General features: G+C 35.7%; 1 protein-coding gene across 1 annotated transcript in view; it reads right to left on the reverse strand.

Moving 5' to 3' along the window:
• The window catches only part of LOC116514002 (retinol-binding protein 1-like), a 46,208-nt gene that overhangs the window by 17,921 nt on the left and 5,274 nt on the right, over positions 1–23,013 (reverse strand). The window contains exon 3 of the mRNA XM_032225370.1: positions 219–320. Coding sequence (XP_032081261.1) covers positions 219–320 — 102 coding nt within the window. The remainder of the gene's footprint in view (positions 1–218; positions 321–23,013) is intronic.

A 23,013-nucleotide genomic window follows, 5' to 3' on the forward strand; every position in this document is an offset into this window, starting at 1 on the left:
TTCCAAAAGCACTGGAATTACATTTAAAACAGTTAAAAATTGACAAAATCACCATCGGTCAAATGCAAAAGCCGCACTGCTTGGATCTGCACGCATATTACGAAAATATGTTACGACGTCCTAGGCCCCTGGGTGGGGCCCGACTAGTAACCAATGCCAAATCCAGCGAAACAACTGGCCGCTGTGATACAATTGTATAATAATAATAATTTCCTTACTAAGTGCATTTCATTTCCTTCAATCCATTGGTTCCAACCACGGTCTTCTTTTTCTCCTTTCTGCACACATAGAAGTTTATCTCCATCCCATGTCACACAACTCTAAAAAAACAAAAACACCATCCAATTCAAACCAACTAACAAAACTGAACTGTAAAATATATTATTTTCACCCTTTCTAAGTACTTTTAGGAAATAAAATTCAATATTTAATTTTAGAATTTAGAATTTCTTTAATAAATATTCTATTAAAAATGAAAAACATTTCCCCAACAGGATAATTGTTCTAGGATTTATAAACTCCTTTTAATCCCATAAAAAATTAAAATAAGTAGTTTAAAAGTCTTTTAAATTCTATGCCAGAAGTTCAACTCAAACTATTCTTAAGTAGAAGACCAAAAAGGCAAGATATTATAACTTTATAACATTTTTTTTGAAGAAAAACATTAAAAAGTCACATCATCCATGGTCTGTCTGTCTGTCGCTCCCTCCCTCTCTCTCTATCTCCCTCTCTCCATCCATTTCTCTCTCTCTCAGCAGGGAGCATAATAAATCTAATTTGTTCTGCATCTTCTTAATTAACTTAAAGTTAATTAAGACTCAGTTAATAAGGAAAACCGTTCAGTTTTGATCATTCAAATTAAATATTATTGAGTATAACTTTTAATACTTTTCTTATATACATGTAACAGCTCAGTTACTTAAAATGATTAAAATAAAAAGACTTGGTGAATTGTTATTTCCTGGGTAAAATCTTTAGCTTATCTGACAGAGAGAGTGAGAAACAGGCAGGCAATAGGAGTATCTGAAATATAATTTGTTCTAAGTAGTTAAAAATCATTTAAAATTAAAATTAAAAATACCTGATAATATGTCATTTAAGTGATTAATCAATATTCCATTTCTGCTCCATAAAAATTGCAAATTAATAATAACCTTGGGGAATATTTGGAACTGGTACTTATGGGTTTCCAGGCTCATACAACTGCAGTAATCCACGATTATTTCAAAATGTTGACAAGTATGTGGTATTGTCATGCTATATTTTACACCCTTATATACAAGAATTTGATATACATTACTCTGAAATTTTTGAAATAGTATGAAGGAATATATGTGAAGAAACAAACAAACACACATTAGGACAGCATCAACTTCGTAAAATTCGTAAACATTTTAGGTAGTGTTATAGCCCAGCAACAGCCTGTGCTGCGTTCTAATTGGTCGGGCGAAGCACAGCCTGTGATTGGTGGTTGTAATGACAGTTAAATGACAGTTGGTACCTGAGAGTATAAATACTGTGACAGTTGTAACACATTCTGAATCGCTTGTCACCTACTAATAAACATCTTATTCTCTGATTCCATGGCTCCTGCGTCTTTCCCTCACAACACACAACATATACAACACTGGCGACGAGGATGGGATCGCGATTCCGCAGAGCCTGGACTGAGAATAAAACTAAACAATAAGCCAGTCGCAACGCAACCAAGCAAACGCGAACAGAAAATACTTTGAAGACCTGTCAGAGCTGCAGCAGCAGTTGCCACTGCCTCAGGTTTCGCCTCCGATCAAGCCAACCTGAGTAGATCCACAGGCACGGACTCCTTCAGTCAAAGGGACGGGCAACCTATGCTTAACCTTGGCTGGAGCCGTCGCCTCTGCTCAGGGACGAGCTACGAATCGCGTTGGCTCAACCGTAGCTGAAGCTGCCTGTCTTCCTGCCTCTCTGCTGCGAAGATCTACCAGACACAACTCTAGAGTCTATCCAGTCTACTGTTTGCTACTGTTACAAACATTAGTGTTGCAATACACGGATACTGTTGCCTAAGAAGCCTCTGACTCTTCATACAGCATTCCAAAGAAGCAGCTTCCGACAAGCCTGCTCTTCCTCCAAAGCCAGCAGCCTACTACCTGCCTGTCAGAAGCCTGCTACCTGCATTACAAAGCTGCCTGCCTCCCAAGGAGCAACTCGAGCCACTCAAAAGCCTGCCTGCTGCCTTCCTAGCGAGCCGAACTTCCACGCCGCCTCCAGGGCTCACAGACATCTTCCAACGCCGCCGCCTCCAGGGCGCCGCCTCCGGGTGCCGCCTTCCCTCACAGACCTCTTCCAACATTCTCAAGACTCCTTAAGAAGCAAATGTACCAAATAACTGGGGGGAAGGAGAAATTGTAAATGTTGAACATAAAACAAAAACAAAAAATGCAAATACTTGTAAATGTTGAACATGAACACAAAAATGCAAATAAATAAACAGATAACACAAAAATGCAAACAAATAACATGCAAATTGACAATACGGAAAATGCAAATAAAATACACATATGCAAATAACTGGGGGGAAGGAGTGTTATAGCCCAGCAACAGCCTGTGCTGCGTTCTAATTGGTCGGGCGAAGCACAGCCTGTGATTGGTGGTTGTAATGACAGTTAAATGACAGTTGGTACCTGAGAGTATAAATACTGTGACAGTTGTAACACATTCTGAATCGCTTGTCACCTACTAATAAACATCTTACTCTCTGATTCCATGGCTCCTGCTTCGTTCCCTCACACAAACATATTCAACAGGTAGTCCTTGACTTAGGAACATAATTGAGCAGAAAATTTATGTTACTGAGTGAGAAATTGGTTAAATGAGTTTTGCCCCATTGTACAACTTTTCTTGTCACATTTGTTAACCGATTCATAAAATTCATGTTAACCACACTTATGAATGTAATCACAAGGTTGTTAAGTGAATCTGGTTTTCCTATTGACGTTGCTTGTCAGAAGGTTGCTAAAGGGGATCAGACGACCCTGGGACACTTCAACGTCATAAATGGGAATCAGTTGTCAAGCATCCAAATGTAAATCACGTGACCATGGGAATGCTGCGGCACTCCTAAGTGTGAAAAATGGTTATAAGTCACTTTTTTCAGTGCCATTGTAACTTCTAATAATCACTAAATTAACTACTGTAAGTCGAGGACTAACTATATCAGGAAGCTATTTCATTCTAGCATATATGTCCTAGATGAAGTAAAAATGGCATGGGACATGAAATGTGACTGCTTAGTTTAGAAAGTTTGAACAGGTGACATTTGCACATTTACTAAAAATCTTCAGTGTTTTAAAACTCTGAAGTGTTTCTTAAGGTTTTGTAGTATTCTCTATAGTAAACATAAAAGAATCTGAAAAATCAACAGCATATTTAGATTACCTAAATTATTATTTCCATATCAGGTGAGAGTAGAATTTGCACATAAATGATCTTATAGTGAATTACTCTATCAGTCCATTTTAACTATTATTATATGAAGTAATTTTTATGAAAAAAAAGCTTTCCTTCACTGGAGAGTTCCCTTATATGTTAGGATGGATTATTTTATGAAATTGCCAAATAATCCACATGATAATCTAAGGGCCACAAAAGTATGTCTTAATGCCTTTTTCAAGAGGAATAGAAGAAACCCAATTTGCAATTTTGCTGCAGACCAATGCCAATTAAATACCTCAATCCCTGTAGTTTTCAAAGATTGCTTTTCACATTCATTTGACAGTCATCAACTAGCAAATAATTTCATGAAAATGAAATGAGGAATATTTTAGCTAAGTGTATACATTTTAAAGACAGCAGTGGTGTTCTCTTTCCATGTTGATTTCTTAAGTACAAGCCGAATTAATCTCTTACAATGGTATTCTGGAGCTGTTAAGAATAAAGGAGATGGAAAAGTGTTATATCTTCTTTTATTAGGCTGATGAGGAAATTATTTTAAATGTATGATGTTTAAATTAGATTTGGTTTTACTCTTTTAAATGCAAAAGTGCAATGATCCCCAAAGTGGAGAAAACAATTTATTTTTATTTTCAAGCTGCCATATGTGAAATAAAAATAAAATAAATTACATCAACAGTCCCAACTCCATTTGAGTTGATTAATTTAGCCTAGGTACTAGAATATTATCTGATCATTCCCCCCTTTTCTTGATTGACACTTTTTCTGAAAACTAGCCTAACTCCTTGTGTACATGTAATACTACATCTTTTAGAAAGTCACATAGCACAGATTTAGTTCAGTAAATTCATGGTAGAAAGCCCTTTTATTTTACATAAAGTTAATTGGATAAAGAGGGAGAGGGAGAAGGAAAGGGAGAGAGAGAGATTCAACAATGCCTGTTTAATGTATGGATTTCTGAGAAATGTCTGTGCTAGGCGTTGCCTACAAAGCTAACTGAAGTTATTTTAATTGAAGTTAGTGGGGATTACAAAAATGAAATCTAGACAAAGTGAGACATAAGTTGTACCTGCCCAAAGCTTCAAAAGGGACACATACAGTAACAGCCTTGTGTCAGTGGATCAGTCAAAAAGTCAAAGAAGACTTTTCACCAGTAGAGGGAACCCCTCATCCAGCATTTGCAAACTGAATAGAACACCAGCTGACCTTGAAAAACTACAATTTTGATGGTTCTGTTTCATTAGTTGTTCCTTTTTAACAATTTAATACAACTTTGGAAAAACAAAAATTCTAACCTATGATGCATTTCATTCTGCTAATACTATGTTATTTTCCATTAGTCCCAATGGAATATAACATTCTAAATACTGTGGGATCAATGCCACCAGATTCCAGCAGCGAACAATTTCTGCTCACTTCATTGAGTCCAGCCTAAGATATGCTTCTAAAATATAAGACTATTACTTTAATTCTGAAATAATTTTGTTTCAAACATATGATGTCTTCAATTTGTAATCTCTCTATATAGGATCCCATTGCCTTTTCCACATTATTTTTTTAATCTGTGAAGAAGAGGTACACAATGTGTTTTGTCAATTCATAAATAATTCATTCATAATATTCAGCCCTCTGCCCTAAGCATTTTTGTTCGACCAGCAGTTATAGTTCTGTTTTGAAGGTGAGATTTTCCTACGAAAGATTCCATACTGTCTTCTCCTTAAGCCTTAAATTGTCACTGCTGAATTTTCTCCTTTGGAAAAGAACTTTCATAGAACTGGCATAGGATTAGGGTTAAAAAAAATTAAGCTGAATGGAGTTTGATTGCTTCTTTTATTCTGGCTTGTCACTTATTTCCAAAGTCCCCATAAATCACAAAAATGTTAGCTTCTATTTTGTCCAGCTGACAAAACCTAGATTCTTCTTGTATTGGCATATGTTCATAGAGAACAAAGTACAAACAATATTTTAGACATACCTAACTATTATTGCTATATTTTTTTTATAAATGTCTTTTCTCCATTAAGTTCTTCATGGAAATTTTTTTTTCTTTACATACTTCCATAGGTTCAGAGACTATGTTTAGTGTGATATTCTGGTAAATACAAATTTTCATTGCATGAGACTACATATACAATGGTTCAGAAAAGTACACCTCAAGTTCTCATTATCATTGATAGCTTTACCATATGTAGATTAATAAAAATAGTTATGTACTTGTGTTTGTAGTACTTTGCTAATAGCATAAATCCAGTGTATTGTGGTTGCAATCCTATTCATACATTCTTCCTTATCAATATGGTTGTTTCACAATACACAGTTTTAGAATTGGAAACTGTAAGTTTATGGGCTAGTTTAGGTGTCAAATGTATGTCTGATTGTACTTTTGTATTTACTTTCAGCAAACTCCATGGTTTTTCCCCATTTACAGCCCTGCCTTCATAGGAATTTGAGAAATAAAATGTTCTTTCCAAACCCATTCCTTAAAATGCATGTAAAGCAATCGTAGCTGTGTTGGCTGATATAAAAAATGTAATTCTATTACTGGCAAACTATAAGCTGACAAAATGACATAAAGGAAAGTAAAAGTGTTGAAGTTATCTAAACTCTTCCTTAGACATAATAGCAGTAAATTAAGAAATGGGGAAATAGTAGGAAATAAAAGCAAATATGCAAAAACCTCTGCTGTAGAACTCCAAAGGTCCCATCATTTTGGTTGAACTCATTAATGCTGTTGCTCAGCTATAAAATTTGCATTTTCAAGATAATCTGTAACTCCACCCACAGCTGTGTAAAATGTAAATATAAAAAGTCAAATACATGCTTTGTACATTGTAATTTAAGTATGAAAAAGGAAAATATACAAGTCATTTAAAATCAAGCCATTTTCAATGCCCCAAATACATTAAAAAGTAATGTAATATTGTTATTTAAGCATATTAATTAATTCATAAACATTGGCATTTATGATTAAATGCGAGGTTAAACAAAAGTCATTCTTCCTTTATTTTACAATGCACATTTCAAGAAGCTATAATCAGGGGGGGGGGAGAAGCCAACGTCGTGACAATACAACGTGCGGTCTCGACAGTCTGAGTCCACCCTTGACACTTTTGCCAGTGGATGGTCCATTTGGACCTAAACCGTCCCGTAGAGACGGTGAACAGGAAGACAAAGCCTTGCTTGTCTCAGGGACATTGCGAAGTCCCTGATTGACCCAAGGGAAGCGCTTCAAGCCGGTGGCAAACAGGCAGTCATAAGCTGACTAAGTTGGAGATGGCTCTGGAAGGAAGGAAGTGAAATGAGTCTATCTGGTGAGGTTTTTTTTTTTCTATTCTGAGAAAGATTGCCCAAAGAAACTTTAAAAAAAAGATAAATTAGTCCTTTAAATAAAAGAATAAAGCGGCGAATTTAATTTTTATTGGACTGCCTTGGAAAGTTTTTGTTTTTTTCTTTGTAACGATATTTTGTGGATTGAAGTGACCGTAATGTTTCCTGTTTCTCCTCTTAAAGTGAACAGATTGATTTTTTTTCCTCCATTCTTTGTCACCTTATTTTTTGGCTTGAACTAAAACCTTCTTTTTTATTTTAACAATTCTTCCTACCATTTGTTATTAAATTCCATTAAAGACAATTAAAGACCTTTGTTTTCCATAAGCTTGAGACAAGTATGAAAAAGTGGAATCTGCCACTCGGAAGTCAGAGTCTGGAGGGATTTTTTTTAAACAATGTATCTTTTGTTCTTTCTTCTTTGATCTCACTGACTTTGTAACTTGCTTACAAAATCTGATAAAGAGCCAAGGGCACGAACTGTTTTTGCAGGTGCTTTTGGAAAATATTTTTGCAAGGGAAGGAAAAGGAAAGGAAAAGATAGAACCCTTCTCCTTTGAAGAGTACAAAAGAACTTGTGCTTAAGTCAACTATACACACACACACACACACACACACATAAAATTGCAAGAGAGATAAGACTGTTTTGCCACTGGAAAGATAGAGGTTGATAATGAAAGTTGATGATAAAAAGTTAGTTAATTTTTGGTGATTAATAAGTAGGAATTTTAGTATTTTGTAGATTGTTTTAGATTGTTATTAAATGTTTATTCATTAACATATAATTAACTATGATAACAATAATGAAATAATAACCTTAACTAGGAAAAGTAATTTGGATATAAATTGTAAATTGGGACTTGGGGAAAAGACCTATAAATTTATTAATAATTTTTTGTTTAGATTTTTTATAAAGGTGTAATTTCTTTTGGGTCTGATGAGAGGAGATGTGATATAAATAGTAAATAATTTTTAGCTAACTACAATAATAACAAGGAAATGTTAATGGATAATGTTTAATGATATATACATGTGTTGTTTTGGTAAAAGCAAATTGGATACAAGCTTTAAATAGTGAGTTGGGGGGGAAAGGGGGGAATGCTTAGATATCTTATTAATTGATTTTTTTTCAGAATATGTTATAAAGGTGTAAAGTTATTGGAGGTTTACTGAAATTGCGAATGAATGCCAGTAGGTGATTGTATCTTTAAATACAAATGATTTCAGATAAAAGCACGTTTAAATAATTGTAGTTAAATGAAAATTGTGGTACATTGACAGTAAAATACATAAAGATTTTTGATTTAAAATGTACAATTCAATATGGATGAAGTATAAGTAATGATTGTGGAAGAAACGCACGAAATGTATTTGTAACCAATTGACACGCTTTCTACAAGATGTAATGAAGGATGATTCTTTTTTTGTGTTTTTGTTCAATTAAAACAATAAAAAAACTTTTCAAAAAAAGAAGCTATAATCAGAAACAAGACTTTTGGGATATATTTTGAAAGAGTAAAACTAATGCTTAAAGAACTACATTATTTTTAGTTAACTAGAATTTTGTTGTTGCTTAGAGACTCTAAGTTAGAAGATGTACATTTTCTTTAAAATGTAATTTAGCTTCATAACTTCTAAAATTAATGTTGCTTCAATTTCCAATTGGGCATGAAACATACTAAATCTACCCTGCTGTCCTTCATCTCTTAAAAAAAACATTGCTTTTAAAAATTATGATTGTAAGTATTTCCCATGGCGCTCAGCATTGACAATAGAGAGTAAAAACTGCCTATGAGAGAAAAAAATAGGCAAGGATAGCTAAATACACAGCAGGTACAGAGAATTCCCTAGAAGGTGACACGTGTTTATCCTGGACATAGTACTTGCCTGTAAAACTGCCAAACTTGAATCATTTCTGAACCTGAAATGTATAGGTTCTCCTTTTGTTAGAGCATGTTACTTTAGAAACGAAAACCAATATTTTGTTAGGAAAATTCCAGAGTAAAATATCTACACCAGACTTATTGCAATCAGGATGCTCAATAGATTCTTCAATAGGAAACTGTTCTCAGAATCCTTCTGGTTACTTTATGCTTTCTGATGGTGCTACCTATTGCTTTACCATTTGAACCCAGATATGTGCTAAGTGCAACATCTGTTAGCATGGTTTATGCTGGCTTGGGGACATATCTGGAAAGCCAAAGATTCTGTTTTAGTGCTCTGGATATTATAATTTTTCTAATAAATAATATAACATACAGTATGAGCCAGGAGAAATGATTGAAAATTAACAACAATATATGCTTCGTGCATGTGTTTCCCTGCGTCTTTCTCATATATCTGTTCATCAATCTCCCCCACAAGCTTGGAACTATGATATGCTGAAATCGTCTTTAGCTATTGCCAGATGAAGTGATTATTGAGATCACTCCCTTTTTTGCTGTAATATGTCAAAAAGAAAGCTCAAAGGAGCATAACATGACAAGAAAGAAACACACACACACACACACACACACACACACAAAGATTATATTGTCAAAAATTATATTGCATACAATGCAGTCTAATTTTTACACAGATCATTAAACCTGTCTTAACTGCACAAAATATTATTTAAGCCATTATTTGAATAAAGACTTAGCTCATAAATAGATGAAACTCTTGTGTAGATTTGTTTCATTACTGAAGTGTGACCTTCTTTGTTATCTCCAAACTTTAAGGTCTGTTGTTCTTTTTATATGGTGATAAACATTTTTTGTAATAATGTGATTTTTGTATTTTTTTTAATTTCTGGTTTTACACCTGTTTGTTGTGAGCTGCATACGTAACTCACCAAAATCTCTTTTAGTGAGCTACATGTATTTGATTAATAAATTAAATAAGTAAATAAATTTTGGAAAATAATTCAAAACATATTCATATGTCTCCTAACAATTTCCCTATAGAAAAAGCAGCAATTCTATTGCTCTTACTGTAATTATTAATATACTGTAGTTATTCTCTTTCATGTAATGTAGAATGAAAAATTCAGATAACCTTTGGGAAGCAAGATAAGAGGTAAAAAGGTCATAGTCATCATAACAACCAGGTCATTGTCAATCCTCCCAGTTATACCAGGATAGAAACACACCTAGGTGAACTGTGTTTTATTGTATGGATACATTACAGATACTTGCAAATATGAAAGTAGAAACTTCCCATTGTTGCTTTTAACTGCTTAATACATTAGAATGGGTCAGTGACGGCTAACCTTTTCAGCACCAAATGCTGAAACTGGAACAGGTGCGTGTCAGAGCGCTGGAACCCAGAAGAGAGCAGCTGGCGACAGCGCACATGCCCACAGAGAGGTCTGTGCATGCCACCTCTGGCACATGTGTCATAGGTTCGCTATCACGGGAATAGGTTCTTCCTAAGTTTTTTTCTTGGACTATTAAACTACTTGGTGTTCCTGCCTTTTTTCTCCCATTGTTTCCTTGGCAGCACCTGTTTCTTTATACTGATTCACAGTGCTTTACAGCTCTGTCTAAACAGTTTTACAATTATCATATTGCTCCCAACCATCTGGGTCCCCATTTTACTGACCTTGTAAGGATGGATGGCTGAGTCAAACTCAAGCCCTCACAGGATTGAACGCCAGACTGTGGGCAGAGTTTGCCTGCAATGCTGCATTCTAATCACTGCAGCATCACCAATAATCACCATTAGTGATTATGATTATTCTCCTTTCCCCCAATTGGCTTGCTGCTTGTTTTTATTCCCTGTTTAGGTGTGTTAATAGATTGTTTGGATTGCTATTATATTTATATCATAATCTTATTTATTTTTAATGTAAGTTACAAAACTATAAATAGTGTTTCTCAGAGTTGGCTTTCATTGGAGTCTTGTGAAATAAATAAAAATAAATTTAATGTGGATTAAACCTGATTATATGCGTACTGCTAGAATATACTAGAGTACAATAAAGAGATATTGCTTTTCTTCTGTGCTTGGAACCCAAATGAATATAGGGCATCAGAAATGGAAAACATGGAAGTTTGTATTTCTATTCGGTTTAGAGATCATTGAGCAGAGAAAGCTGTAGGGTCTCCCAAGAATTCCAATGTTCTATTTAAAGAACCATCTTTCCTCCCATTTCAGCTTCATGTTCTCCCAGGTGTAAGGGATATTTCAGAATCCTGGAGATAATTCAGGTACTGCTTTTAATGTGTGGTTGCTGTGAGAAGCAGGCTGAGAGCAGTGATTTTCAGGTTAGAGTGGGCAGTTATGCAAACACTCAACAGCCACTCAACTTCAAGGCCTCTAAACAGCACACAAAGAGTCTGTTAATCTGTGGGGGAAAAATACTGAGGACTTCAATAAACATTTATAACCTTACAGAAGCAGTGGGAAAATAACTGTTTTGTATAGCTTCAACTAGTTTGCAATAAAGATTTTTATCCAGAATTCTATCCAAAAGACTTCTGCAGAATTTTAGTTTAGGGAAAGAGTTTAGCCAGGCTATTTAGTAAATTGAATCAAGGTTGGAGAAATTTGACAATTGATGCTAATGGGGATCAGAACAAAAATGATGCAGTTATATTATCTGCCTTTTTTGCATGATGTAGGAAAAGTTGTATTAGAGTGATTATTACAAATAAAATAATGTTCAGTTTGCAGATGATTGGTGCAATAATGGAAAACTTGAGTAATAGGATATGTCAAGAACAAATGAAAATGTTTGAAAGTCAGTTTTTTCAAATCCATGCAAAAGATGGGTGAAATAATTAACACTTTTTCCATGACTTGTGCTTGACTGAAACAACAAACACATTAATCAAATATAGGAAAATAATCTATATTTTACAATATTGGGGGAGGGGATTTTGCCATGTAAAAAATAGTGAAGTCTAAGGAAGTGAAGTAAAAATAGTGTATCCTGCCAATATTTCATAAACGTCCACTTTTATAAAAGGATGCATATGTTAATTGAACCAATCCCATTGCTTTTTATCCAAACTGCACTCTCTGCAGAGCAGAAATCTAAGTTTTCTATCTTAATAATTTAACTTTGCCAGAGAGTAGAGTTTGCATTGGTCCCCATCAAACCTATCTTTCCTTAATCTAAGGGCCTTAGAAAAAAGTCATAGCAAAGAGTAAACTATCTGATTAAAAAAAAAGTATGATGGAGCTCCATTTACCATAGCCTAGATAGCATCTAGATAGCAACTGTTCCCCAGTTGATAAGCCATAAGATGTTATAAACAATGTTTCCCTGAAAATAAGACCTGGTCTTATTTTCTTTTGGGTACCAAATAAGCACTAGGACTTATTTTTGAGGAAACACGATTTTAGGGTGATCAGCCCTGCCCCCCAGTGCACACAAGATCCAACAGGTGTGTGAGGACTGATGGTATCTGGCAGCAACTGTAGCCTGCCAGTCCCTTGGTCAGTGCCCTCTGGGGATGCGCAGAGTGGAAGGAGCAGAGCAGAAGATAGGCAATCCAAACGCACAGAGTGGAAGGCAGGCAAACCCAACGTGCCATGCATGCTGTAGGCAAGCTGAGAGATGCGAAGATGAGCCTCTCATGGCCACTTGCCACTGTAGCCCACTGTGCTCGGTTTCCCCGCGTGGTGCATCCAGATCACCTGCCTCTTCCCGCCTCTCTGCCTTTGTTTACTGAAGTCACTGTGCGAAGATGATCCTCCTGTGGCTGCCTGCCACTCTGGTTCTCTATCACTCAGCTTTTCTGTGGCCCACATAGTGCATTCGGATTGTCTGCTTCCCTCTCCTGCTTGCACAGGTAACTCAACTCATCTGTGAAGCCTGGGCTGCGGCTGCTGCCAAACACTGCCAGCTCACACTTGCTCACCACATCCTAAGTTGGTCATTCACAATCCCCTTCACTAGGGTTTATTTTTGGGGTAGGTCATATTTTTGGGGAAACACGGTATTACCCTTAGCTTTAAAGATATTGGAAAGAAAACTACAAAGAAAGAAAACAATTAAACAATACAGTCTGTTTTGATTTGTGGACTATGAGTTCCAAACCAGTTAAAATCTGGTTATTAGAGTTAATTGAGCAATCATATCTCTAATGCCACAATGCTATTTAACAAAAAAGTTATACATCTGCAAGAGAGCACAAATAAAGTGTGTCATGGACTTGTGTCAGATGTTGTTTTGTGATGTTAACATGACTGACCATTTTCTGGTCATAGTGCTATTTGTACAAGTTCCTGGCCCTATCACAATCTTATTCAGTTTAGACAGACTGAGGAGACCACTAGTGACATAAATGTTGGGACAGAGATAATTCATAACAACCAGAGCCGAGGTGGCACAGTGGTTAATTGCAGCACTGCAGGCTACTTCAGCTGACTGCAGTTCAGCAGTTCTGCTGTTCAAATCTCACCGGCTTAGGGTTGACTCAGCCTTCCATCCTTCCGAGATGGGTAAAATGAGGACCCGGATTGTTGTTGGGGGCAATATGCTGACTCTGTAAACCGCTTAGAGAGGGCTGAAAGCCCTATGAAGTGGTATATAAGTCTACCTGCTATTGCTATTGCTATCTTCAAAGTATGTATAAAGTTCTCCTACAACAAAATATTTAATGGCATCTTGTTAACTACCTATTTCATCTACAACACCCAAAAAATAGAAACATTTTCAAAAGAGCACTGCTGATCAATGGGACAAGCAGCAATGCTGATGATACCAGAAGACAACAAATATTCCAAAGATAGTAATAGAAAACCTATATAATGTAGGGATGTGACCAATGATAAGCTAATATTGAATGAAATGCTAGTAACCATTGCAATTTTTCTTTAGGGTAATATTTATTCAATAAGGGCAGATATAATAACTGTAATAGGATGAGCTATACTGTGGTTCATGGACAGGAATTAACCTAGTTATATGGGATCTCAATTGAATAGTATTCAAACTAAATTAAAAAGTTATTTCATATTCTTAGCTTACCATTGTCTTCAACTTCAACTCAAACTAAACTGTTCCCAAAACTTGATTTCTGGAAAGAACAATTAAGTTTTTAGTCCTATACTCTTACCTTTATTTCTTGTCTGGCTCTTAAAAGTTTGATAATTTCATTTATACATTTAATTCAATAAAATAAAATAATAAATCCTTTGGAAGCGCAATTATGTGCTTTATACTCTTTAAAACAAAAGGCACTACTAAAAATTGGTAATTTGACACTAAATTTTAGTACAGTTCAGAGTTCTCCAGAATCTGATAATCATTCCAGGTAGGTTACCTTGACCTATGCTAAAAGGAGTTCTCATTTTTGACTATGTCTGGACTTCTATTTCTACATTTCCATTTGAAATAATATATTTTAAAAAACTATAAAAGGAACAAGTTCTCTACTAACTTTAGATGATCCAGAAATTGTAGAGGTTCTTTTCATCTTCTCCCACACTAACACTTGAAGTATTTTCTTTCTAGTTTTCTTCCAATCATATACCCATGGGAATGTAAAGTTGTAAAAAGACTTGTTTAGAAGAATTGTGCATATTCTGTGTGATTAGCACATTTCCTTGCTCTTTCCCCACTTCTTTACATTTCTATTGCGTTTTATCTAAATGCCAAATCATTACAAGTTATGAGCATAGTACTCATGCATCTGTGTAGATTATCTACAACCCACTTTTGGCACTTGCAAAGAATACAGAGTCCGGTTGTTTCCAGCTATTGTGGAACATAAATCAATTTCATGCCAAAGTCTTCTTGATTCAAATTCAATGGATTATATGTAGCAAGGTGTATAATTTCTATCATGAGGATGCTAAGGATGTTAACTAGACAAGTTAATGAGATCTGTAATTATCAGGAGAGACACAGCTGGTTATGGTAAAGATATGGAAACACACACACACGCACACGCACACGCACATTAAATTCTTTTTATACTTCTGGTGATTTGCATTTACTGATTAATTACACAGTTATTAATGTTTGAAATATGAAAGTGTGAATAATGGAATAATTTAGAACTTCATACGTGTAACTGGATGAAAAGCAGAAAGCTTCATACATTTTTTAAAAATTTTCCTGCAGATACAGAGATAATTCATAACAACCAGATTACTACATGATCTTTAACACTGCTCTATAGGACCTGTATCTTTACATAATTGAATATCCCATTTGAGCATAGATCTCAAGTAGAAGCTCTTCAGATGTTTCTTTGAGAACTTCTAAAAGTTTGGGAAGGACAAATATAATGATTCCTTCATTAGCAATATTTTAGTAAAACTTCTCTCAATATATTTAAGCTGATAAATGAAATCTGTCTTTGTTGTTTTAATGTAGAGTTGGGACTCTCCAGATGTTGGTTAAAATTCCAAGCAACTTTAACAGCATGATCAATAAAAAAGATGTTGTAGCAACATCTGCACAGCCAGATTCCCTTCCTTAATGTTTTCAGAGAAACTTTTAGATTTAATCATATTAATATAAATATGTAACTGCAGAGAGTTCTATTGAATTTAATATAATTTATATCTGAGAATATATGACATATCCATTAAAAACCAATTTGCAATTTGAAAAATATTTCCCCCTTTTAAAGATGTGTATTTGACTACTTATGTACTACAATTATGTGTTGATACAAAATACATAAAATCCATGAGTCTTTCCAATCTCAAACTGGAGAGTGGGACAAAGAAATCATGTTAGCAGTTCTTGTTGGCCAAAAAGAAAACAAGTACATATAATAGGCGCAGGATGGCGAACCTATGGCACAGCTGAGTTCAGCCATCTTTAAAGTGATTTTTCGCCATCCCCAGCCTTCAGAAGCTTTATAGAAGCCTGGGAAGGGTGAAAAGACCCTCCCCACCCTCCCCGGAGGCCCTCCGGAGGCTTCAGGAGTTTCACTAAAGCCTCTGGAGTAGAAAAAAACGGCCCTATGGGCAAACCAGAAATTCAGGAACGACTTTCTGGTTTTCTTGTAGGATCGGTTTAAGCCCTTTGGAGGCTTCAGGGATCTTCAGGAGGCTTCCATGAAGCCTCCAGAGGACTAAAAACGTCCTGAGAAAACCGGAAGTCCCGGTTTGCTCGTAGGGCCATTTTTAGTCCTCTGGAGGCTTCAGGGAAGCCTCCTGAAGGTCCCTGAAGCCTCCGGAGGGCCTCTGGAGGGTGTGGGGGGCTGTTTTCGCCCTCCCCAGGATCCTATAAAGCCTCTGGAGCCTGGGGAGGGCAAAAAAAGAATGCAAAAAATGGGGGGTACATATCATGCACGCATGTGCACTGGGGAGGTCATGTGTTGCATTATGAGTATGGCATGCCAGCGCATGACCCCCTGCGCTCCTCCCCTTATGGCACGCTAGCCAAAAAAGGTTCACCATTGCTGTAATAGGCAATTACAAAAAGAATGTAGCCACTAAGTGTTGCACTATCCAACTTGTGACATAAATTGGTACATTTCTGCGTATATTTACCCATATACAGAACTCCAATTAGCATTACAACATAATTCAAATATCAAATATCATTTAAAGCAGAAAACATAATTTTTGTACATTTTGCTTTTAATGCCAATGATATCGTTTTATTTTATTTACTAAGGAAAGCAGTATAATTAATGAACCCTGCAAATCAGCTATCTTCAGCCAACTGCCATCTATATATACACCAGACTATAATATCCAGAATTTCCAACATATAGATTCTGGGAGTCACAGTCCCAGAATATCTTGAGGACAGCAATTTGAGAAAACTATTCTAAATCCTCTTTAAATGCTGTTTCTGTTAAAGATAATACAGCTTCATTAGGGTTCCTGCTATTAAGCAAACTGTCACTGGCTTATGTATGCTTGAGACTATCAGCTCCAGGCAAATTAGAATCTACAATAAATGCAAATTACACTAGTTATGATATTGCTTTCACTGTAGATTTATTAAATGGTGGCAATTAGTGAAAAACAAAACAAAGCTGCTAGTCAGATTTTTGTATATCCTCTGTGTATTGTGCCAGAGCCAAGAAGTGTAGACATATTGATCAAGGGGTCAAGATATTGATCTTTATAGCTTACACCAAAGTAATTATTTTATCAGTAAACAATGTATCTGCCCTTATGGTATATATGAAAAATCCTTTGGAACATTTATACAGCATTCCATATTTTATTGATACTCTATTTATTGACCAAGAATCTAAAATGATCTGCAGGACTAGTAAAATATTTCGCTTCTGACTAAAATGCAACTAAATGAAAATAAATCTTCATCAATAACCACTTGTCTTTAATAAGTTTCACTTTGTACTGACTAAACATGTTTTGGTGGTTTGTTTCTCTTCCTTTCACTCTTTTAATTAGCAACTTTGACCAAAATAGCATATCATAATGGAGCCAATAAATGTGTTATTAACATAATTCAATAGTTCTGAAACGACTACACAAGCCTTAATTCAGGACTAATACAATATTTTTGCATAATGCTATCATTTGTGGAGGCACACACATGTGCTAGAATGTGTTCTAGAACTAGACAATATGCTTGTCTATTTGGTTATTAATTACAAAAATTTGAATCATACTGAAAAAAGGTTCTTTGATAGATTAACTCTTTAACAACAGTTGCAAAATCATGATAAACACAATAGTTATTTGGTATCATCGTCTAGTTCAGCTCAATCACATTAAAACTTATTAGCAAAGGAGATTGCCAATTAGAGGTGTTTGCCAAAGAAACTTCACAGCTGTACTAGAACTGCTATGAGTGAGATTACCCATTATCATTGCAAAGAGTACTTTTTCTTCAGAGAAACGATAACAAGACTGAATCTCTGCCTAGGATAGTTAAGTGTTAGAGTTGGCTTGGTATAAAGAACCAGGAGACAGCTTGAAACAAACCATTATGCAAAGAAAACATTCCTTAACACCTGGGAAGAGAGAGAGTATTAAAAGAAGAGTGAGCAGATGTCTGATGTAATGTTATAGAAGAAAGGGGAGGAGAATCACAATCAGATTTGCAAGATTCTATTATTAGACCCAATCTCATTAAAGTATAGTTTCAATCTTCCCACAGAATCATTTCTTAATCTGGTCTACTTCGAAGAGTTTATGCTTAATATTAGACATACCAAATTAAGTATGATTTAGCCAACAACCATGGTTAAAAGATAAGAGAGTAGCACAATATGAAAATGTACATTTATATAATGTACGTATAATATGTACGTTTCTAAGTAGACTCCTGTGAAGAGTTTACTGACACAGGATGCAGCAGCAGTACCTGTCATGGTAGTGGTGGAAACCCAGAATTATGTAATGGTTTTGGAATTGTAGAGAAGAAACACAAAACACGTGTGATACAAGATTGCTTGGAGGTGATGATAAATCTTGGCATTGCTACCTGACTGTCTGCAGGGCCCAAAAGTTCAAAACAGAGGAAAGATGCCTAGGTATCACAGTTCTTCTTGAATTAAAGAAGACAGAATCATTTCTGCTAAAGTCAAATAAGATAAGCAAAGAAAACCTTCTAGACAACCTCCTATCCTACCCTCTCAGAAGCAAATATGCATATGAGTCACATTGGGTGCATTTATTTCCCTAGCATCAATCTTCTTCTAGAGTCCTGCAACCATTTGTTGTACTAAAATAATATCCAAGGTTTATGACACTTCACCAAAGACAAAATGATGCTAGGACAATCCTATACATTGTTAGTCAAGGAGTGGCCCATAGGACTGCCTCCTAATTGGTTTTTCACAATAGATGCCTGGTCATCCAGTGCAAATAATTATGAGCTTTTCATCTGCAACACCTTTGGAGTTCCACACTTTCTGGCAACTATGTTGTCCCCAAGAAAACCTTGATACAATATTTTTAGTGTATCACATTATATTTGGTGTGGAAGGGATAGAGGAATTATTCTTCATTTCTAAAATAAAAATTAGATTCTGTGAGGCAGGTACAATACCAGCAAAAAATAATTTATTCTGAATATGTCACTGCTAACTGGGATGAATTTGACATGAGTCTCCATTATTTTATCCTGTATCCTTGTAACATTAAAAAGCAGAAATTAAAGAATATTCCACTAGAGATGCCAATTTGCAAGCCTATAAAAGGTTCCTTATTAAGGTACAAATTTTATTTTATGTAAATGAAAATAAGAATAGTACAGAAACCCTATTGTACTGGACCATGCAGCTGACCAGTCTAAAAAATTATTCAACCTGACATCCCAAAAGTAGAAAATGAAATTTAAATCAAGTAGACCTGAGAAAATCAAATCGAATTGGAAAACTGAAGGAATTTGCTTTCCTAATTTGATAAGGGGAAAAAAATTGATGCCTTTGAAGCAGGCCATCAAATTGTTAAATAAATTCAGTTTATTTAGAAAGTCAATTTAATACAGAGATTTGATCCAATTATAATTGAACTGGTATATGAAAAAACAGGTCTACTATAAAATTAAAAAGCATTTCTATTGAGGAGCTGAACATAAATATCTAGCCTCCAGTGACTGACTGCCTCTAAATATGAGAATTTGTTTCAGTGTTAATTCTTCTAGCCATTGATAGATAATACTTGCTTCAATACAAGATTGTCAGTGTTTTGATTCTTCTTTTGTCCTCAATTTTCACCCCAAAATCAACTGAAGATCTTACAATCTAATAAAACCAACAATCTTTGACTTACATGACTTATCTCCAATAATATAACTGGAAAATATTTCCAGTCTTTATGTTAACATAACCTAGTAAGTGAATTTGAGTCAAGTTTTATTTATTTATTAAATTTATCTGCTTCCCATTTCATAACAAAATGAGTCTGGGTGGCTTACAGCATTAAAACCTTAAAGTTCTAACAAATAAATACATCTAAAACAATACAAATAGCAATTCCAATCAAGATAAAATTATAGTTAAAAGAAGGAGAGAGAAAGAACAGGGTACAATTAATTTGATAGCCACTTCCAGTATGATGTTCCCATTAGGTCCCAAACCATCTTATAGAGCCAGGTCTTTAGGCTCCTGCAGAAGATCAGAAGGAAGGGAGCTAATCTCACCTCAGGAAGTAAGATGTTCCAAAGGGTAGGGGCCACGGCAGAAGTATTTTTTCACTTGGACTCTGCAACCAGGTTTCATGACTGACAGGGCCCAGAGCATACCTCTTCCGCTGCATGGGCAGAGTGGGCCAGTTGTTCATTTATTACATATATAACAATTAATTTGGATTTTATATAGAGCCGTGGTGGTACAGTGGTTAGAATGCAGTACTGCTAACTGGAAGCTGCCTGCAATTTGGCAATTTGAATCTCAGGCTCAAGGTTGACTCAGCCTTCCATCCTTCTGAGGTTGGTAAAATAAGGACCCAAATTATTGGGGACAATATGCTGACTCTGTAAACCGCTTAGAGTGGTCTGTAAAGCACTGTGAAGTGGTATCTAAGTCTAAATGCTAATGCTATATGAGTAAATGAGTCCCGTATTCAATAATAGAGTAAATTTGAATTATTACCATCTGGCAGACGGTACAGGATAATAGGCTGAAAAACAGCTTCTCTCCCAGGGCAGTAACCATATTGAATTCTTTGGTATAGTGCAATATCAGGTTTTCAATTTCAATTATATAGAATGTAAAGGATGTATGTTTGTGTTTTTATTTTTATAGTTATAAAATGTACACTGAAGACGGTATTTAATTTTGTTGTTCTCTGTGCAATGACAATAAAGTAAACTAACTAAAACTCAATGAGTTGCAATTCTGAAATAATATGTCTTTCCCCTATAGGCAGTTAAACACCAAGAAAAGGATTAGATATTACTTGTCGGCCTTTTGGCTAAGATCAAGTGTAACACAGGTCTGCGATTAAAAAGCTGTTTGATTATTTTCATCTAATTTCCATGTATTTTGGTGTGCTGAAAACAAATAAAATATTGAAAAAACTCCTAGACGTCATGATTTGCCACAACATGCAAAATTGTCTTCAAATTTATTAACTTTTTTAAAAAAAATTGATATTTTTTTATATTATGGGTTTTAACCAAATTAAAAGTCCAAATTACTATTAATTAATTCACATAAGTGCATTTAAGATATAAATGCCAAAAAAAAAACAAAACCTTAAAGGGTTTATCCGAGTTATGTAAAAAAAATATAGCACTGTAAATCTGATGGTCAGCAATATATACATAAGCTAAGCAAGTTTTAAGTCTGTGCTTCTAATGGTAGAAGGGGTTAATTTTTACTGAAGAATCTAGTGGGAGGGAGACACAAGGCAAATAGCAGCATCTCCGGTCAATGCAGGGGGCATGGCCAGCACTGTGATGTCTCATGTACAGACACAGAGCTACTCTCTCCTGCATGCCACACTTGTGCCCGAATCATCAGGTTCTTGGTTCTAGGCTGTTCACACTTTTTCATCGCAATTCATGTTAGCTCGTCATTCTTCAACTGTTATGTTATGGCTCCGCAAAAGTGTATTAATTCGCCAGTTTGTTTAATCTGTGGTGAATATACACTGTTGAAGCAACAGCATAATATTACAGACTTTGTGAAAAAAGTATACTTTGCATACTTTGGCGATCAAGATAAAGTTTGGGTGCCTCTTGAAGTGTGCAAAAGGTGTATTAAAGATCTCCGAAACTGGTTCAAGGGTAAGAAAAAATCTTTCCGTTATGGGATTCCTACGGTATGGCGAGAGCAAAAGAACCATAGTGATGACTGTTACTTTTGTTCATGCGATGTGAAAGGGTTTAATTCCAAATGGACACATTCCATTTCATACCCCAATCTTCATTCAGCAATTCGTTCCATCCCCCATGGCACAGATATGCCAGTACCCAAGCCCCCTGCTACCTTGGAAGAGATACCTAGCTCCTATGAAGGTGAAATCATACCTGAACCAGATGACGAATCAAGTTCTGACTTTGAAGATGATACAAGACCAAAATTGTTTTCTCAGGAGGAGATGAATGATTTTGTAAGAAACTTGAATCTTCCCAAAGATGCCGCTGAGTTACTCGGATCAAGACTGAAAAGCAGGAATTTATTGTTGCCAGGAGTGTCATCTTCATGGTTCAGACATCGTGAAAAGGAGTTCGTTCCTTACTTCACCCAGGAAGACAAGTTGGTTTATCGCGTCGATGTCTAAGGTCTGATGGGTCAATTTAAAATCCAATATGATTCAGAGCAATGGCGTCTTTTTATAGATTCTTCAAAAAGAAGTCTCAAATTAGTTTTACTCCACAACGGTTTTTATGCTTCCATACCTGTAAATCATTCTGTATACTTGAAGGAAACCTACGACAACTTGGAATTGGTTCTTCGTAAACTTAAATATGAAGACCATGGTTGGCAAGTGTGTGGGGACTTTAAGGTCTTGTGCATGCTGCTTGGGCAACAAGCTGGGTATACCAAATACCTTTGTTTTCTGTGCCTAGGGGACAGTTGAGACCGACAAAATCACTGGACCAAGAAGAGTTGGCAGTCGAGGGTGCTAACAGTCGGTGAAAAAAATGTCCTCTGAGAAACTTTGGTACCTTCCCATAAAGTTCTTCTACCACCTCTCCACATAAAACTGGGATTGATGAAGCAATTTGTAAAATCACTTTCAAGAGATGGCGAATATTTCAAATACTTGGTCACCAAGTTTCCATGCCTGTCGGAGGCAAAATTGAAGGAAGGTGTGTTCGTCAGACCAGACATTAGAAGGCTTATATTTGATCAAGAGTTTGTCAATACCATGATGGATCCTCAAAAAGAAGGGTGGATTGCATTTAAAGAAGTCGTACAGAAATTTTTAGACAATAACAAAGATCCTCACTACAAAAGATCGTCAGAAGAATGCTGAAAGCATTTCAAGCTTTAGGTTGCCTGATGAGTTTGAAAGTGCATTTCTCCTGTGCCACCTTGACTTCTTTCTTGAAAATTTGGCAGCTGTGAGTGAGGAACAAGGTGAACAATTCCACCAAAACATTAAAGAGATGGAAAGGAGATACCAGGGAAAATGGAACATTATAATGATGGCAGACTACTGTTGGATGCTTCAGAGAGACATTCCAGATGCTACTCACAAGTGTAAATGCACTAAGAGGAGCCTCACAAGGAAGAAGAATCGAGTTTAGTGGGTGTAGGTGAGCTCATTTCAGTTCAAAAAAGGATTTTCAGGAAAATATTGCAATAAAACTTTAATTTTATGTCTATTTCCATTTATTTTGAGGTATTGCCTTATTTACCATAGTTACCTAAATTGTCAGGAAACGTGATGTCCTATGACAAAATGGAGGTCATT

The sequence above is a fragment of the Thamnophis elegans genome, chromosome 10 (assembly GCF_009769535.1).
Source record: "Thamnophis elegans isolate rThaEle1 chromosome 10, rThaEle1.pri, whole genome shotgun sequence".
Taxonomy (NCBI): domain Eukaryota; kingdom Metazoa; phylum Chordata; class Lepidosauria; order Squamata; family Colubridae; genus Thamnophis; species Thamnophis elegans.